This window comes from Ananas comosus, linkage group 18, assembly GCF_001540865.1.
Source record: "Ananas comosus cultivar F153 linkage group 18, ASM154086v1, whole genome shotgun sequence".
NCBI classification, from domain to species: Eukaryota; Viridiplantae; Streptophyta; class Magnoliopsida; order Poales; family Bromeliaceae; genus Ananas; species Ananas comosus.
In genome coordinates this window covers 3,671,825-3,688,450 of record NC_033638.1, presented here as the reverse complement: position 1 = coordinate 3,688,450, position 16,626 = coordinate 3,671,825, and the positions used below count along the sequence as shown (strand labels likewise).

General features: G+C 40.0%; 2 protein-coding genes across 3 annotated transcripts; both read left to right on the top strand.

Moving 5' to 3' along the window:
• On the top strand, nt 1,216–14,036 carry LOC109724045 (pentatricopeptide repeat-containing protein At1g09900-like). Its single transcript, XM_020252671.1, has 2 exons — nt 1,216–2,837; nt 13,762–14,036. The coding sequence occupies exon 1, from the start codon at nt 1,356–1,358 to the stop codon at nt 2,775–2,777; it is 1,422 nt and encodes a 473-aa protein (XP_020108260.1). The 5' UTR covers nt 1,216–1,355; the 3' UTR covers nt 2,778–2,837; nt 13,762–14,036.
• Nucleotides 7,255–9,980, top strand: LOC109724046 (formin-like protein 5). Of its 2 annotated transcripts, none has more exons than XM_020252673.1 (5): nt 7,255–7,767; nt 7,864–8,338; nt 8,988–9,155; nt 9,265–9,310; nt 9,422–9,980. In XM_020252673.1, exons 1-4 carry the CDS (start codon nt 7,270–7,272, stop codon nt 9,288–9,290), a joined length of 1,167 nt encoding a protein of 388 aa, XP_020108262.1. In that variant the 5' UTR covers nt 7,255–7,269; the 3' UTR covers nt 9,291–9,310; nt 9,422–9,980. The 2 variants fall into 2 exon arrangements, with proteins under 2 accessions (XP_020108262.1, XP_020108261.1); XM_020252672.1 differs by having other exon boundaries at nt 9,394–9,980.

The window sequence follows — 16,626 nt, the reverse complement described above, 5'->3', positions numbered from 1 at the left end:
CGATCTTAAATTGAATGATCCGATCATCCATTTTTAGGATGTCGTTCGATTTTAACCGTTCATTTTATACCCGCTTGATGGACTTTATAATGATTTCGAAAAATTACGAAATTTATTTTCTAGAAGTTTCAAATACTCTAGATCATGTTTAACGGTGTGGATCATCGATTCGAAAATTCCAAATCGGAAACAACTTATAAGTACGAAGAGCTCCTATACTTATAAAAGTGTATAGTAGCCCTACTCTCTCTCTCACTTCTCTCTCTCTCCTCATCTCTTCTTCCTATAATATATATATATATATAGTAGAGCTATTATGCTATCGGAAGTATAGAGGATCTGGTGCTTCTGATTTTTTGGCCATTAGATCAACCCTTTTAATTATTTCTAACCTTTGGATTAATACTATTATCCTGTGGGTACCACTCAACCTAGAGGTACTACTCAATCCTAGGGGGGACCGTAATCATCTCAACTGTATAATTTTTGATCCAATGGTTAAAAAGTTGGAAGCATCAGATTCTCTATACTTCTGATAGCATAGTAGCTCTATACTATACTATATATATATATATATATATATATATATAAAATTGAGAGAGTGCCATATATAATTACCTATGTTATTTTAAAAAGTCATTTTAAAGATAAATATAATTTGAATTACATCAGATGCAAAATATTCTTAAATATATAGTACAAATTCGAATAAAACTTAGGATTCAAACTTAAATAATTTTAATTTAAATAAAACAGTTGGTTCCATAAATCAGCATAAATTTAGATTTAAATTTGACTGGCAAATTATAGAAAGTGGAGTTCATAAGCAACAGGACAGAATAAACTCAAATTTAAAATTTTGATTTAATTTTTCTAAAAATAAGAAGTTCATATTTAAGTAAATAGAGACCTACCTGTATGTTGCAATTTACTCCAAAAAAAAAAAAAAAAAAAAAAATTGATTGGCTGGCAAATTAGTGTTGCTTTTCTAGAACGCTCAGGGCTTGCGGCCGGGTGGATGTACTCGCTTCCACCTTCTCTGCCACCTCCTCTTCCTCTCCTCCTCCTTCCTCCCCCTCCTCGCCACGCCACCACCCTCTTCCTCTTCCTCCTTCCTTCAACTCCATGGCTCCGTCCTCCCTCCCTAAAACCCTAACCCTAACCCTACTAGGCCTATTCCCTCCCTCTTCTCTTTCCTCTCTGTATGCGCCCCCCTCGCCTCCGTTGACGACCCTCTTCATCTCGTCCTCAAATTCTCCGAGCTCCTCAAGCACTTCTCCGCTCTCCCCTCTCCCCCCTCTCCCCCGGCCCCTGAGAGGCCGCGTTGGCCCCACCCCTTCGACTACAACCGCCTCATGTCCTCCTCCGGCGACGCCGACCACGTCCTCCGCCTCTTCCGCGAGATGAAGAGCTTCCGCCGCGCCCCCGACCTCGCCTGCTACACCACCCTCGTCACCGCCCGCCGCCCCCACGCCGCTCTCTCGGTTTTCAAAGAAATGGCTTCCTCCGGGCTGGCCCCGGACGCCGTCGCTTACACCGTGCTGGTCAAGCTGTATTCTTGCTATTTACAAGATTTCGATTCGGCTTACGAGGTGGTGAGGTGGATGGCGAGGTGCGGGTGCCCGCCCGACGTCGTCACCTACTCGACTCTCATCACTGGCCTCTGCTGGGCCGGGCGCGTCGAGGAGGCTCTGGGTGTTTTGGATCTGATGCTGGAGGACCAGTGCCGCCCCAATGTGTGCACTTACACACCAATTGTCCATGCATACTGTTCGATCGGACAAATCGAAGAGGCTAAGCAGTTGGTGAATGCTATGGGGGCGGTCGGGTGCCCGCCGAATACTGTGACATATAATGTGATCGTCGAAGCCCTTTGCATGGTCGGTGCACTCGACGAGGTCGGAAATCTCATTAACGATAGCGTTTCGAATGGTTGGAAGCCCGATGCAATAACATACAGTATTTACATGGATGGTTTATGTAAGTTTGGGAAGCTAGATAAATGTGTCGAGGTGTTCGATGAAATGACCGCGAGAGGATTGTGTCCCACTACTGTGACATTGAATATCCTTCTCGATTGCCTTTGCCGTGGTTCGGAGGCTTGGGAGGCGAAATACTTGCTGGAGAGGAGCAGGGAGTTGGAGTGGAATGCCGATGTTGCGAACTACAATACTGTGATGAGCCGACTTTGCAGTGGTGGGAGAGTGTTGGCCGTTCTTAAGCTCTTTACTGATATGTTGAAGAAGGGTATCGCTCCAAATAGTTGGACGTTCAGCATTGTGGTCAACAGTCTCTGCAGAGCCGGGAAGCTTCGAAAGGCTAGGTGTATATTTGATAGCAAAGGGTTTGTTGCGAATATTGTGACTTACACGACTTTGATTCGTTATTTACACTTGGCTGGAGAAAATGATGAGGTTTGCCTCCTGTTTTACAAAATGGTTGAGGAGAATATCAGCCCAAATCATACCATCTATCGCATAATGATCGATTGTCTCTGTACCAAAGGAAGGTTCTTGGTGGCTATTGGTTGTTTTTTTAGGTCTCTTGAGAATGGGTACTCGGAGGATCTGGTGGTAACTTTAACTTATGGGTTGCTCAGGGGTGGAAAATTGAGAGAATTACTAACTTTATTGGAATGGATTTTGAGTCATGGTTTGCTGATAAATTTTCGCATATTCCATGCTTTAATCAGAATGTGTTGTAAGATGGGTTTTTGTCAAAGCTCAGAGATATACAAAGTTTGCCATATTTTGGACAAAATGCTTGGAGTGAGATAGGTTAACTTTGGAAGTGGGGTCTTTAATTCATAACCGGTAAAGCCTCCATTCGTAAGAGAGGTAAAATGCTCTAATCTGTAATACTTGGTCTTTACTGCTGGTATATCTGGGGATAATCTTTTATATGCACAACTTATCTTGCTTGTATATCTTTGTCGTGGATGATGATCACATAATGCCACACACTATGATTGTCCATTTGAACTTCAAAAATCCATAATCTAATTGAATTTCAACCAAAATTTGCCCTCTCAGCGGCTGTTATGGTTTTGTTTTGGCCTTTTTTCCTCCCTTATCTTTCAGAAAACTAAGGCCACGATTTTTTCTAGGTCAATGCTAACAAGCCACCTTGACCTAGAACTTTCACTATCATGCACTTAAAATATATTTAGCTTACATATCACATATTATACATGCATGAAATCAAAAAAAAAAAAAAGAAGAAGAGAAAAGGAGGATCAAATCCAAGGATTTAAGTGCCGTGGCATGGGGTCGTGCCGGAAACTTGCTGGCACGGTACGGCACGGTGCGTGCCGAGCTGTGCCGATGCGTGCCGGTCAAAAAAATTCTTGTGTGCCGACACATAATAGCATGGGATATTTATTTTCTTTAGCAACAAAATACTCTAACTATTTATTATGTCTTTTTATCACTATTTTGAACTTTATTGAAAAAATTACTTACTAATTTTAAGAATAGAGGGTTTTGAGCTGTGCCATCGGCACGGGGTTTGTATCGTGCCGTTATCTTGTTGGCACGGTACGACATGGTGGATACGGCCTGTGTTGACGGACACTTAAAACCTTGATCAAATCTATATCGGTAATATTTCCTATGTTTATTTAATTCTTCACAAAGAGATGATCTTGATTAGATTACCAAGTAAATTCTAAAAATGATTCTAGTAAAGTTAGAACTCCAACAGTTTTCATTTAGGAAAATTTTAGAACTAAAACCTAAAATTTCAACTCACCTCTCCTCTTCTACTAAGCAAATTTCTTCTAGAAAGTAAAACGTGAAAGAGATAGTCTTCTTCTCCTCCCTAGAGCATCCTGTTTAAGCTTCCCTTCTTTTCCAAGCTCTCGGGGAGGTGGACAGTCTTCTTCTCCTTCCTAGAGCATGCTTTTTAAGCTTCCCGCCTTTTCTCAAGGAGGTGGATCAAAGCTCCAATAATAATGGATTGGCCGTTCTTCTCTTCTAAAGAGAGAAAAGAGAGAGAGGGAGTGAGAGAGGGGAAATGGGTTGTGAGGTTAGGGTTTACAGTGAAAAACCTATTTATAGGGGTGCTACAATAGCACATAAACCTTCCAACATTTTTATTTTCAGCACGAATCACCTCAACTTTTGCGCCAGGTTTCAGGCGCCTGAGTCCATCGTAGCTGCATCCAATTGCGGAACAGGATGCCCTGTGGATTCGGCCATTTCATAATTCAAGTGCCCTAAATGAAAATCGGACGTTCAATGTGTAATTCTTTGCGAGAGGGGTGCTCTCGGGTTGATTGTCAAGCCTCGAGTCCGCAAAGGAAGCATCATTGGGCACGCATATAGACTCGCCGAACGGACAGAGTTTCTTGTTCGCCCAAGGCGTCACTGCCTATATAATACATTCCAAGGAGGAACAACACACATTGATTGCATAAGGACGACATCATTTAAATATAAATGCAACTATCTATTACATCATTTATTTCATTTACATTTTCAAAATACAACACAATTTTTCTTTACATGTTACATTACATTTTACATTTTTTCATGTAGTACTCTCTATCATGAGTACATCAAAAGGCAGGTAGATCTGCTCACTCTATCGCCTTTACTGTGAAAGGACCTATAAAAATGAGGGTGAGAACTATAAATATAGTTTTTAGTGGGTCCAACCATGCAAGAGAAAAGCTCGACCAACCTTTTCTCCTAGGGACCGAACACAAGGCTTGTCACGTCATATACTCGATTTAACCGATGGTAGCGAAATTGCCGTATTCACCATGGCCCTCAAGTCGATGGGCGGCGAAATCGTTGCGCACACCCTAGCCATTTATTAGGCAGCGAAATCGCTGTATTCACCTTGGCTTTAGGTCTACGGGCGGTGAGATGGTCGCATTTATCTCGACCAATCATAGGTAGCGAAATCGTCGCATTCACTTTGTACATGATATCCTTTGTTTTCAACTTACGATATCAACCCTTCTAGGTTCTATGACATGGTTGTTCATGTGATGACCCAATCCACTTTGCTCTCAATTTATGTTAGATGGCACTATATTCAATAATATTAATATGTTAGATTTTTTAATGTTCCTAAATAATGTCATCATTTCTATATGGTCCATAACATATGTGTATGTGTATCAGTGCATGAAAATTACCTATACTTGGGGTGTAACGTGGCTCGTGTCAGGCCGGCACGGCCCATATTACTCAGGCTGAAACGGGCTTGAAGTTGGCCCGACCCAGCTTCAAATCCGGGCTGGGTAGTGTTGGGCCAGAGCTACTAAGCCTTCAGCCTAGCATGGCGGCCCGGCCTGGAAAGCACGGGTCGAGCCGGGTCGTGCCATGCTCTAGACCAGCCCTTTAAAGTTTTTATTGTTTAAAAAATATATAAAGTTTAAGAAATATTATCAATAAACTCTTTCTATTTAAATTAGTATATTGATTTAAAATTTAAAATTTGTAAAAAATAATTATAAAATAATAAATATTTAAATTTTTTGGTCCATTGGACCAAAACCATTCCTTCCAAGGTTAGAGGACCAAGCCCTTTTTCTCAGGAGCTCAGACCCCAAGGCCTAAGGCAGGTTGCCTTGGGTCTTGGGGTCTGGGCCGTGCTAGATTGGCTAGCACGGCTCAAGCAGGTCTGGCCATGCCATGCTGGGCCGCGGGCCTATCTTGGGCTTGGCACGGCCCAAGGCCCGTTTCGGGCCGGGCCGTCAGGCCCAAACGGATAGCCCTAGCATGGCTTGGAATGTCAGGCCGTACGGGCTAGCACGGGTGCTACAGTACCTGTGCATTGTGCCGTGCTGTAGCTCGGCTCAAGGCGCATACCGCCGGCCCATTTTACATCCCTGCCCATACCTTGGTAGCCACTATTCCAAATAAAAATATAATTCATATATTTCCTCATTTACTTGATATACTATCCAATTGCATGCATAGGATCAACATGAATTTACTCTCTAGACATGAGAGGTGACCCAATTTACTTAGCTATGGCACAACCAACCTTGATTCGTCACTAATAGCAAGTAGGTACGTGCAATTAGAAATCCATGGATGAATTGCTCCTCCTCCGAGCCAATTTGCCAAAAGCCTCTAAAATCGATCCTAAACCTTCAAACCGTTGCTGAAACTTTGTCGTTTCTCAAATGGTTGTTGTCACTAGTTACTCTAACTTTCAATTAGAGTTTTCAAGTGTTAGATAAATTTTAAATCCTTTAGGTACAAAATTCTCAAATTTTGACGTTAGAGTTTTCAAATCTCACAACAAAATTCTATTCTCAAGGCAAATCTGGACAACTTTTATGTTCTCATTTTGTTATTAGAGAAAGTATTTTTTACCTTCTTCTAGATTCTTAGGCTACGCACACAGAGATCCTAGGTAAAGAAAACTTTAGGCGATAGACATATTTATAGGAAATGATAGAAGTTCTGGTACTAGCTAAATCATTTGATAAATGAAAATATAAGTTCTAGTACCTAAACGATGCTCCGCAATTAAAATATTATTTATATGGTGTCTTGTGTTAAAAAGAAATGCTAGCAAGTAGGATTTCCTTAAGTAGAAAATCAAGAATTTTACATCTTTATTTAATTAATTTGGGTATAGCTCTATCTGTCACTGAGCTTCGCTTGCCTTCATTGCTTATCTGGCTCTGTCCTTGGACCTACAAGTTTTGGTTGAAATTTTTTGTTTTCTGAAACTTATTAATCTTGTGCTGTACTTTATATGTTTCTAACTCATACTTTCCCGTGCTTAATTATCTTTGTGGATGATCTAAAGTGTACCATAGCACTTGTCTCTCCATGGATCAGCTTATATTAAGAACACTTTTCTAGCAGGCTTTGCTAGAAGAATCATTCAGTGATTGCTATCTAGTCAACTTAAGCTTTTGGCATCATCCCTAAGGCAGAACCAATGCTACATTATCCTACAGAATTTGTTTGGAAATGCACTATTTTTTCGGGGACATGGAAGGCTAGCTTGGTTGACTAAGAGGCTTTATATTAACCTTCTGCAACCTGTTACCAGCCCTTCCAAACTCGTGTATTCTCAGATGTTCTAAACTCAAAACAAATTGGACAAAGTATTCGGCTATAGAAAGTTCTAATTAGATTATGTATTCATTTTTGTGTGGCTTATTTATTTTACAGTTTACAATGAAATTATTATATGAACCAACATGCTTTTCTTGTGCGAACTTTATGTTGGTGCTACTTTTTTTTTTTTTTTGTTCTATTTTGCTTTCCATTCTGCCTGCTGACTTGATTCTATATGCTGGCCAGCAATACAAGTTTCCAGCTTCCAAGCTTACTTAGCACAAGCGTGCTTGAAGATGAAGAAGGGGCTCTGTCTGAGGAGGAAAGGAATTTTGAGGCCGTTACTCCAGAGCGTGATGTTCAAGATGATGATCACGATATAAGTGCTACTCAGACATCCGCTGAGAAGCATCGGCATATACTGGAAGATGTTGATGGTGAGCTTGAGATGGAGGATGTAGCCCCACCATGCGAGGACGAAGGAAATCCCCCATCACAAGTTGCAAAAGGCGATGGTTCATGTGCTTCTATTCATCAACCTGGTTGCCAAGATCCGCAAGACTTTCCGCCCCCCCTCCCTGAGGATACACCGCCGTCTCCTCCCCCGTTACCATCGTCTCCTCCACCTTCGGTCCCCCCTTGTCCTGCTCCCGTATCATCTGTGCCCCAACTCCAATCAGGATATCACACTCCTGCCGATCCAGCTGAGTCGCATCTATCAAGTGGTACTCATGTGAGTATTTATTTTTCTCTGCATATGAAAAAGATGAGATAGCGGAGTAAGATGCATTATTCCATTAAACTTGAGCTGCTTCTATTTTGTGTGTAGAACCCTCAAAATCAACAATCTCAATGTAATGCCTGTCGACCTCATAAACCAAGTGAGTTGAATCCAAATGTGATATCCTCAGAGCCCATGCAATTTTACAATTCTGGTTTTGGAGGACATCATCCAGCGCAGTTGCCGCCACCGCCGCCGCCGCCGCTGCCGCCACCTGTCGTGCCTGTCGGTCCTCCTGGATCGTACGGCAACTTCTCTGTTCCTCATCCGCCTGTGCATCCTGGGAATAACTTTCAACCATTGCCACCGCCTCCTCCAGCAGTTTCAAATCAGTTCTCCTTTGTTCAGCCTGAACGGCAACAAAGAATTCAGTCGTGGGGTAGTAGCTGTTCGTACTCTGAGAGGTATCATCAGCATAATTTGCATGATAGAGGAGACTTCTATGGTGATAGAAATGTCAACGGACCAATGCAGCATGAGATTGTTGAAAGGGCCAAATATACTGCTCCCATTCAACCACCAGGTAGTCTTTCATATCTAGTAGTGGTTAGTCATGGATATGCTAAGGTTTTTGGAGTTGAACTCTAGTAGTGGTTAATTATGGATTTACGAAGGATTTCGGAGTTGTACATATTGAGAAAATGAATGACTATATGATTGTAAGTATTATGGAATTGAGATAGAGTACTTCTGCAGGTATCAAGGCTTTGGTATTTCAACTTCATTTCTTGATGATGATTGGGCATTCGAATCATGATCATGGTCATTGAACATGATATAAGGTTTTTGAACAGTCTAGAAACAAAATAGTGTGATTTTTGCTTATCATTTGGCTATTGAACTAGTGATCAAATTTTAAAAATCTTGATTCTTATGTTTTGAAGTTTGTTCAATTTTGATCGTTCATTTTGTGGTCTTCTGATATATTCAAAAACAATTTTCAAATAGTGGAATTTTGTTTTCTAGAAAAATTTCAATACCCCAAGATCTATTGTCGATTTGGATGCCCCATCGAAATTGAAGCGCAACTGTCAAAAGATTGGTACATCTTAGAACTATTCTAACCATGCTTGGTGCATTTAGAATTATGCCCTAATTGATCATTTTGTCTTCCGGATTTGGGTTTTTGTTATATGTCACGATTGATCATGGTCGTGTTGTGAATTATGCAGCTCCCTCTATGCCGGACCAGTTTGGAGAACCGCCTGCCTCTTTGTCACACTATGGGCCACCGCTGGATCCTGCCACAATTCCATGCCCTAGGTGGTCTCATCATCCCAGGATATCCAGTTACCCTTTACCTCCGCCGCCACCTCGACCTGCAGCGGATACTTCAGGAGGTGCATTTTCTTTTGGAACATGATCTTTCTGCTGCCATATTTGGCTTCAAAACCTTGTGTCCTTTTCTTCCATAAAAGTTGGCACTTATCTATATCCCCACTTTGGCAGCTTCTGGATACTGGAGACCAAGATAATGAATTGGCTATATTATACGGTATATTTTACAAATCTTTGTTTTTCAATTAATAATCACGGCTGTGTACATTTTTTTTTTTTTGATGGACACACTTGTTATAGGTCTCGATGACTGGCGCTTGATATTCAGCGGCCTGCTCAGGCAGTTCTGTTACTGTGAGAAGCCCATGTATCTTCCATCGCAGATGGAAAAAGAAAAAAAAGAAAAAGCTGGAAGATACATCTATGCCGCATTGTACATATGTATTCTACCATTATTCTGCAAAAATGCAGAAGCGGAAGAACAGTCGACTGTGCGGAGGAGAGCTGTATCATTACGACGATAGGCTGTTATGTATCGTCTATTTATCCAACAGCTTTACACTGCTAGTTCTAATAGTCTTTTGTCCTCTCAGAAAATTTCTTGCTATTTTTGTCCATTCTTCCGTGTCCTTTTCCTGATTTAGTAACTCTTTTAACTTTTTACAGGTCCTTTGTTTAGCTGACAGGGCCCCTAATATACATAACCTAAATTGGTATAGTATTTGTAGCTCAATTGTCAACTGCTGTTGTTGTTTAAAATTTATTATCAATGCCCAGTTTTCTTGCAGTGTTCTGGTGTTGTCTCTCTCGTATACTTCAAACCTTTTCTATTTCAGGTTACAGTGTACAGAGGCCCCATAGACTGTAGGCAATTTTGAAATTGGCATCATTGAATTGTTCTAGTTTGTTTAGTTGAAATGTTTGGTAAACTTAGTGGCTCTGTTGGTTATTAGTTGTTAATTGGTGGTGCTCTTTTATTCATTAACAAGTGATTAGGACTATTGAAGTTTGCATGTCTTGGCGACTTACACTATTATTGTACTTCGCTGCACTATCATTTTTTTCACCCGTCGTAACCAGTGCATGTTCATCTGTAATCGCTCTAATTAGCTGTTCATTGTGAGCCTACACAAGTCTGTTCCGGGTTGAGTTTTGATTCAAAAACTGATTTTGTTAGAAGCTGTTTGTTAAGATTAAAGTTTGAATTCCGAACAAAGCTGCTTTGTTACAAATAGTGTTCGGCTACCAAATATCAAATGTTTGTTGTAAATATTCAGAATTCAGAAGTGATTCATAACAAACGAGTAAAGAAGTTTGTTTTGAATTACCAAATGACTGAAAGTTATAAACGTGTATTTGATTTTATATAATTGGTTTTAATTAAAAAGTTACAGTAGCAATATTGGGTATCTAATTTTGATTTACCTATCTAACTTAATATTTCTAATGATTTTAAAAATTCATTAGTTGTTAAAATATATTAGAATTTAGCATTCTCCGTAGGGATGCAAATGGATCTGGGTTGGAGTTTTCGCCCCTATCCGCTCTAAATGAGACAGTAAACAAGAGAAAAAAAAGGGATTCGGGCGGGAGACATTAATTTTTATAATCTAAGACGAATTTGGGGCATGAAATGGGAGAAAGTTTGACCCGCCTCGAATCCATTCCGTCATGATCCGTCCCGAAAATTATTTATATTTTAAAAAGATAAATTTAAAATATAAATAACTTAGTGCTCTCATTTCTTATNTTTTTTTTTTTTTTTTTTTTTTTTCGGTTCTATTTTGGCTTGCGTTCTGCCTACTTGATTCTATATGTTGGCCAGCAATACAAGTTTCCAGCTTCCAATCTTACTTAGCACAAGCGTGCTTGAAGATGAAGAAGGGGCTCTGTCTGAGGAGGACAGGTGTAGTACTTTAGATTTTTATTATATAAGCAAGTTCAAATAAAAATAGCGTGAGATACTATTTTTATTGGATTTAAAGAAGTGAAAGATAATTTGGAAATGATTTGTGGTGAAATTTAAATGAAAAGAGGAGATTTGGAATTTTCTATAAGAAACCGGGCTTGTATTTTAGCAGAAAATTTACAGTGGCGAAAAATTATGAAACTTTGGAAAGCTGTCTATACTAACTTTTTGAGGCCAGTTTTAAAGTTTCGTGTTATTTGGATACCCGAGCAGTAAAAACGGAGCTTAACCGCAATCCATTAGAAATTTTAGTTGGCAGGGTTTTCGGTGATTGGAAATGGTCCAAAACTGAAAAGTTCAGGTGAATTACTACTGGTTAATCTTAATTGAGTCTGCTCGTTAAATTTGAGCGTAAACGGATATTCAGAAGGGCTCCAATTAGACGTATTAAATCAGAATTGGACTAAAGTTTATATGCTTGATTCTTGTGGACCTACGGGCATTTGTTACATTGCTTAGTGGATTTCCGCTAAGCTGCCAGAGGACTTGTACGCATGAGAGAGAGGAAGGGAAAAGAAGAGAAGGAGAAGAAGAAAAAGAGAAGTGAGGATCTTCAACTACTCGACGACCCAATCGAGATCACGCACGTAGAATTTCTTCGACTTTTCAACTGCGAGGTTAGTATTATGATGTTTGGAGGTTTTAAAATCAGTTTTTTTTAAGGATTTGTTCACAGCTGTTATAGGGGATGAGTTTTTGTTGGATTTTGTGAAAATCAAGTTTTTAGAACCAATTTCGAAGCATGTAGGTGCTGATTCCGCATGACTTTCCTAGAGAGATTCTATGTAGTTTTGCAGTGCGGTGGCTGCCGCAAGAGCTGCAGGATAGCAGCAGCAACAGCCTGCAGTTGCAAGCTGCAGCAGCTGGCAACAGCAGCCAGCAGGAGCAGGCTGCAGCAGCAAAGTGACAACAGTAGTGGGGGAGCTCGATCGAACGTAATTGGAGCCTCCAGCAGTGAAATTGATGCTTCAATTGCGAAATTGAGGTTTCTTTATTGAAAAGGGGAGTAGTGGAGATCAGCCCACACACCTAATACCTGCTGGAAATGGAGGTAAGTTGGTTGGAATTTCTGAATTTAGAGTATGAGCCGTAGTACAAGTAATTTTGGAGTTTCATTGATTCTTTTGATCCGATTCAGAAATCTGAAATTGTAGGTGCCAAATTGAGCTCTTGTTGGTATTCTGGTAAGATAGAGGAACTTGCGGACTTGTTCCTTCAACCAAATTTCAGGTTAATGGAAGTTCAATTTTAGTTTCTTTAAGCTTTTGAGCTGAAATTGTGGAGAATGATGAAGTTCGCTGATTTCTTCGGATCCGATTCTCCTAACTAATCAATTGCAGAATCCTTGCGGGTTCCCACTTCAATTCTAGCTGGTTGAGAGCTACTCCTTGCTGAGCTTGAATGTTAGTAAAGCTTAATTTAATGAAAATCTGAAATTTTAGCTGAAAGGGATTTTTTTTTTCTAGTAATTTTTTTTGGACTTCAACTGGCCTAGCAGGTTTTAAACTAGGATTGCCGGATTTTCGGAGTCACTACTAGTTCCTTGAGCTGAGGGGAGTGATCTCGAGTTGGTGGAATTCTTGCCGTGGTTGGGTTAGCTATCGAGGTGGGTTCCATGTCGCCGAAAATAGCGAATTTTCTTCTATGTCTATTTGTATGCATATGCATATGCATATATTTATATATATTGGTAGAGTGTAGTAATGGCATAGGATTGAATAGAAAGCATGGATAATATAATGTATTCTTGAGGGTACTAATTTAAGCTAGATTGTATGAACAATAGGCTAATTGGCTTTTCACAATGAATTCCTTCTCATGTAATAAGTTACATATACTAGTATAGGCTAAGAGGGGCCGTTGACATTACATGCATTATGTTTGATACATCATTATGATGTGTAACATATGGAAATGACTCGAGGACTATGAGACACCGCTTTTAGTTTCTTGAGATTATCAAGTTTCTTTTGTTGATATACTACATATATGAGGTTATGCCAAAGGGGTCTACTAGACAGTGACATATATTAATTATTGCTCTCCATATCCTAAGATTGTGATACCGGCCGTGGATTAGCATGGCAATAGTGGGCACTGTTTTTGGGATATTAGGAGGTATATAAGTATGCCATTGTGATTAGTGAGTTGGTAGGCTCTATGATCGTGCCTAGGGCACATGGATTGATATTAGTGATATTTTTTATCATTGCATAGACCATAGTCTGCAGGGCCATATTGAGATTGATAGTGATACGCGCTATGATACTCGGCAGAGGTCGATCCCCTCGAGTGCCGTTCCGGATGTTGGTCAGTGATAGCAGAGATAGTGGCCTAGGTGCTGCCGTCACACCTGCGGGAGTGTGTCTGCGCACTAGGCAGGCGCAGGCTTGACCAGACCTATGAGTCGGTCGTTGCGATTGGGTACTACTACAGTGTTTGTTTATTAATATTAGCATTGATGCATGCTTTAGTTTCATTCTTTCCTTTTTTTTCACTACATGTATAGAGGCATGATAGTTCAGTAGTTATATCTATGTTCATTTTATGCCCAGTTACTCATTTTCTAGCATACTTTACTGTTCTTTCACCACTCTTGCCTCTAGTAGACCTAGTAGGAAGGTCGTGGTTGTCGTTGACCGTATCCATTGGGAACTGCTGTTTAGTAATTCTCACGCCTCTTCTGGTTTTCTTTTCAGAGACAGCTGCACCTTCTGTTTATCGAGGTAAGGGAATCGCGCCTAATAGTGTCTCCTACCAGTGTACTTGAGCGATAGAAGGATCACTAGCTAGATATTTCAATTTATGCTATACATCAGATCTGGCGATGGCCAGAGCCTTTTATTTGTATATTTCTGGTTGGCTGAGACTACACGATATTGTAGAGTGACATATAGTAGTTTTGTTTATAGTGTTATGATACATGTGGTTCGTTTATTTAGTGACCTTATTATTGTTCTTGTGATTTGGAAAACTTTCAGTTGTGATCTCTTGAATTGTTTTGCTTTTGTTATTGTTATGTTGACGCTTCGTCCGGATAGGAAAAATTCTGTTCGTTCGGTGGGTTTGTTGACGTCCCCGTGGGCCTTTGCTGTGGAATTGTGGCGTGACAAAAGGAATTTTGAGGCCGTTACTCTTGAGCGTGATGTTCAAAGATGATGATCATGATATAAGTGCTACTCAGACATCCGCTGAGAAGCATCGGCGTATACTGGAAGATGTTGATGGTGAGCTTGAGATGGAGGATGTAGCTCTGCCATGCGAGGATGAAGGAAATCCTCCATCACAAGTTGCAAAAGCCGATGGTGCATGTGCTTCTAGTCTTCAACCTAGTTGCCAAGATCCTCAAGACTTTCCGCCGACACCCCTACGCCCAACCCCCCTACCCCCCGGAGGAAACACCGCCGTCTGTTACCATCGTCTCCTCCACCTTTGGTCCCCCCTTGTCCTGTTCCCATATCATCTATGCCCCAACCCCCCCTTGTCCTGCTCCCATATCATCTATGCCCCAACTCCAATCAGGGTATCACACTCCTGCTGATCCGGCTGAGTCGCATCTATCAAGTGGTACTCATGTGAGTATTTATTTTTCTCTATATATGAAAATGATGAGATAGCGGCGTAAGGTGCATTATTCCATTAAGCTTGAGCTGCTTCTATTTTGTGTGTAGAACCCTCAAAATCAACCATCTCAATGTAATGCTTGTCAACCCCATAAACCAAGTGAGTTGAATCCAAATGTGATATCCTTAGAGTGTTATCCAATTAGCCAAAAACGATCTATACATCGTTCAACCGGCGATCTATAAATCGTTCAACCGGCGAAGAACGGTTTAAAATACCCAAATTCATTTAAAAAATAAAAAAAAATGGAAATCTAATTTGATTAGATCAAATTAATTAATATCTTGATGAGATCAAGTTGTTATGTTTGAAGATCAAGTTGTTGATCAAAATTATAAACAATCAATAAAATTGATTGTTTTTAGTGATTTAATCACTATTATTTTTTGAATCATTAGTTAACGGTTAATTAGAATACCCAAAATTAATTATTATGCATGTGATGTATGAGATACATATCGGTGATGGTCATGGATAATGACCACGTTTTTTATTTCGACATGTGATATATGATGTGTATGCAGAATCTTGTAATTTTAAATTTGTTTAAATTAAGGACTTTATATTAGAGATGGCTATTTTTGTGTCTGCGTGTATAAGCCGATTTATTTGGAGACCTACGTGTCTCAATAGGTTAGAGATAAAAGTTATCAAATGTAATTAATTTGTATTTCTTTTTTCTTGTTGGGTTGTATAATGTATGGTTGTACGACATTAGTTGATCGGTTGCAAGCCGAGAAGTACGCAAAGACTTGATCGAGATGAGCAGTTGATGGTGGTCGGATCAAGATGTTGATAGGATCGGATCAAATTGTAGCTCTGGATCGGATCAAGTAGTTGAAGACCAATGACGTGTGTGTACTTGTAATTTATGACCCTAAGACTCTGATTCCGACTCAGTGGCTCGAGTCCGAATCCACTTCTAAGATCTATGATTATCACCAGTTAAATTATAATTTTATGCGCGGATTATTTTTATTTGCATTAGATGTAAATAAGTAAAATAATTTTTGAGACCTAAATTTTAATCTCCTCAAAAATATTAAGTCGAGCGGTCTTCCGGCGTTGTAGAAGTGTGGGCGTTTTTCTGGTGTTGATTTGCACGGCTGGTTACAGTGGTCAGTTGCATCGGAAAGGCGCAACCACTCTATTAGCATGAGATGCTGCAGAGTAAAGATGGGGCTGGGCCCAATAACTGTCAGGTGAGGGACCCAATGACGGCTTTGCTTACGCGTTTGAACGGTGGGTCTGACTTAACTAAGGAATGGGGCCAATAACTGTCAGGTGAGGTCTACAGAACTTAGAGACCGATCACTGCAATTTACTTGAGAAGCATTGGACAAGAGTTGTCCACTCATCGGTTTGTATATCACCAATAACTGTTAGGTGAGGTGGTACTTTAAACTGGTGGGACCGCAGTACCCACTTGAAATCTTTTGTCGCATTGGGTTTCCGTTTCTCTAACCGAGGAGTGTAAGAGACTCAAGAAAATAGTATGAGGCTAAATTTATTTTTTAAAATCCCTAAAACAAATTTTCAAAACAACTACAAATATCTAACTTGAATTTTTACTCTCTGCAAAGCAAATGTCTGCTTCCAATTATCTCTTTCGTATTCTCGACACAAAATCCTTAACTGAAACTAATTATAAAGACTATCTTATGAAGTAAAAATAGTTTTAAGTTCCAAGAAGCTATGCAATGTTCTCGACTAGGTATCCCTCACGTTACCAAACCGTTCAATAACTAACCAAAGGGTAGTCTGTTCATGATCATTGTTTGACAATGATCAAAGACCTCAGGAGCTTGAAAAGCTCAGCGAGAAAATCGATAAGGAATTGCAAGTTGATCTGATCCTTCAATCCCTTCTTATATCATATGGACAGTTGATTGTAAACTACCATATGAATAAAATTGACTGTACCAATGCAAAGTTATTGA

Excerpts from the sequence above, each read along its gene's own strand:
- LOC109724045 (XM_020252671.1), top strand. The coding sequence starts at position 1,356 with ATGTCCTCCTCCGGCGACGCCGACCACGTCCTCCGCCTCTTCCGCGAG.
- LOC109724046 (XM_020252673.1), top strand. The coding sequence starts at position 7,270 with ATGCTGGCCAGCAATACAAGTTTCCAGCTTCCAAGCTTACTTAGCACA. Across the intron at positions 7,768-7,863 it reads ATCTATCAAGTGGTACTCAT|AACCCTCAAAATCAACAATC; the intron begins GTGAGTATTTAT and ends TTTTGTGTGTAG. Across the intron at positions 8,339-8,987 it reads TGCTCCCATTCAACCACCAG|CTCCCTCTATGCCGGACCAG; the intron begins GTAGTCTTTCAT and ends TGAATTATGCAG.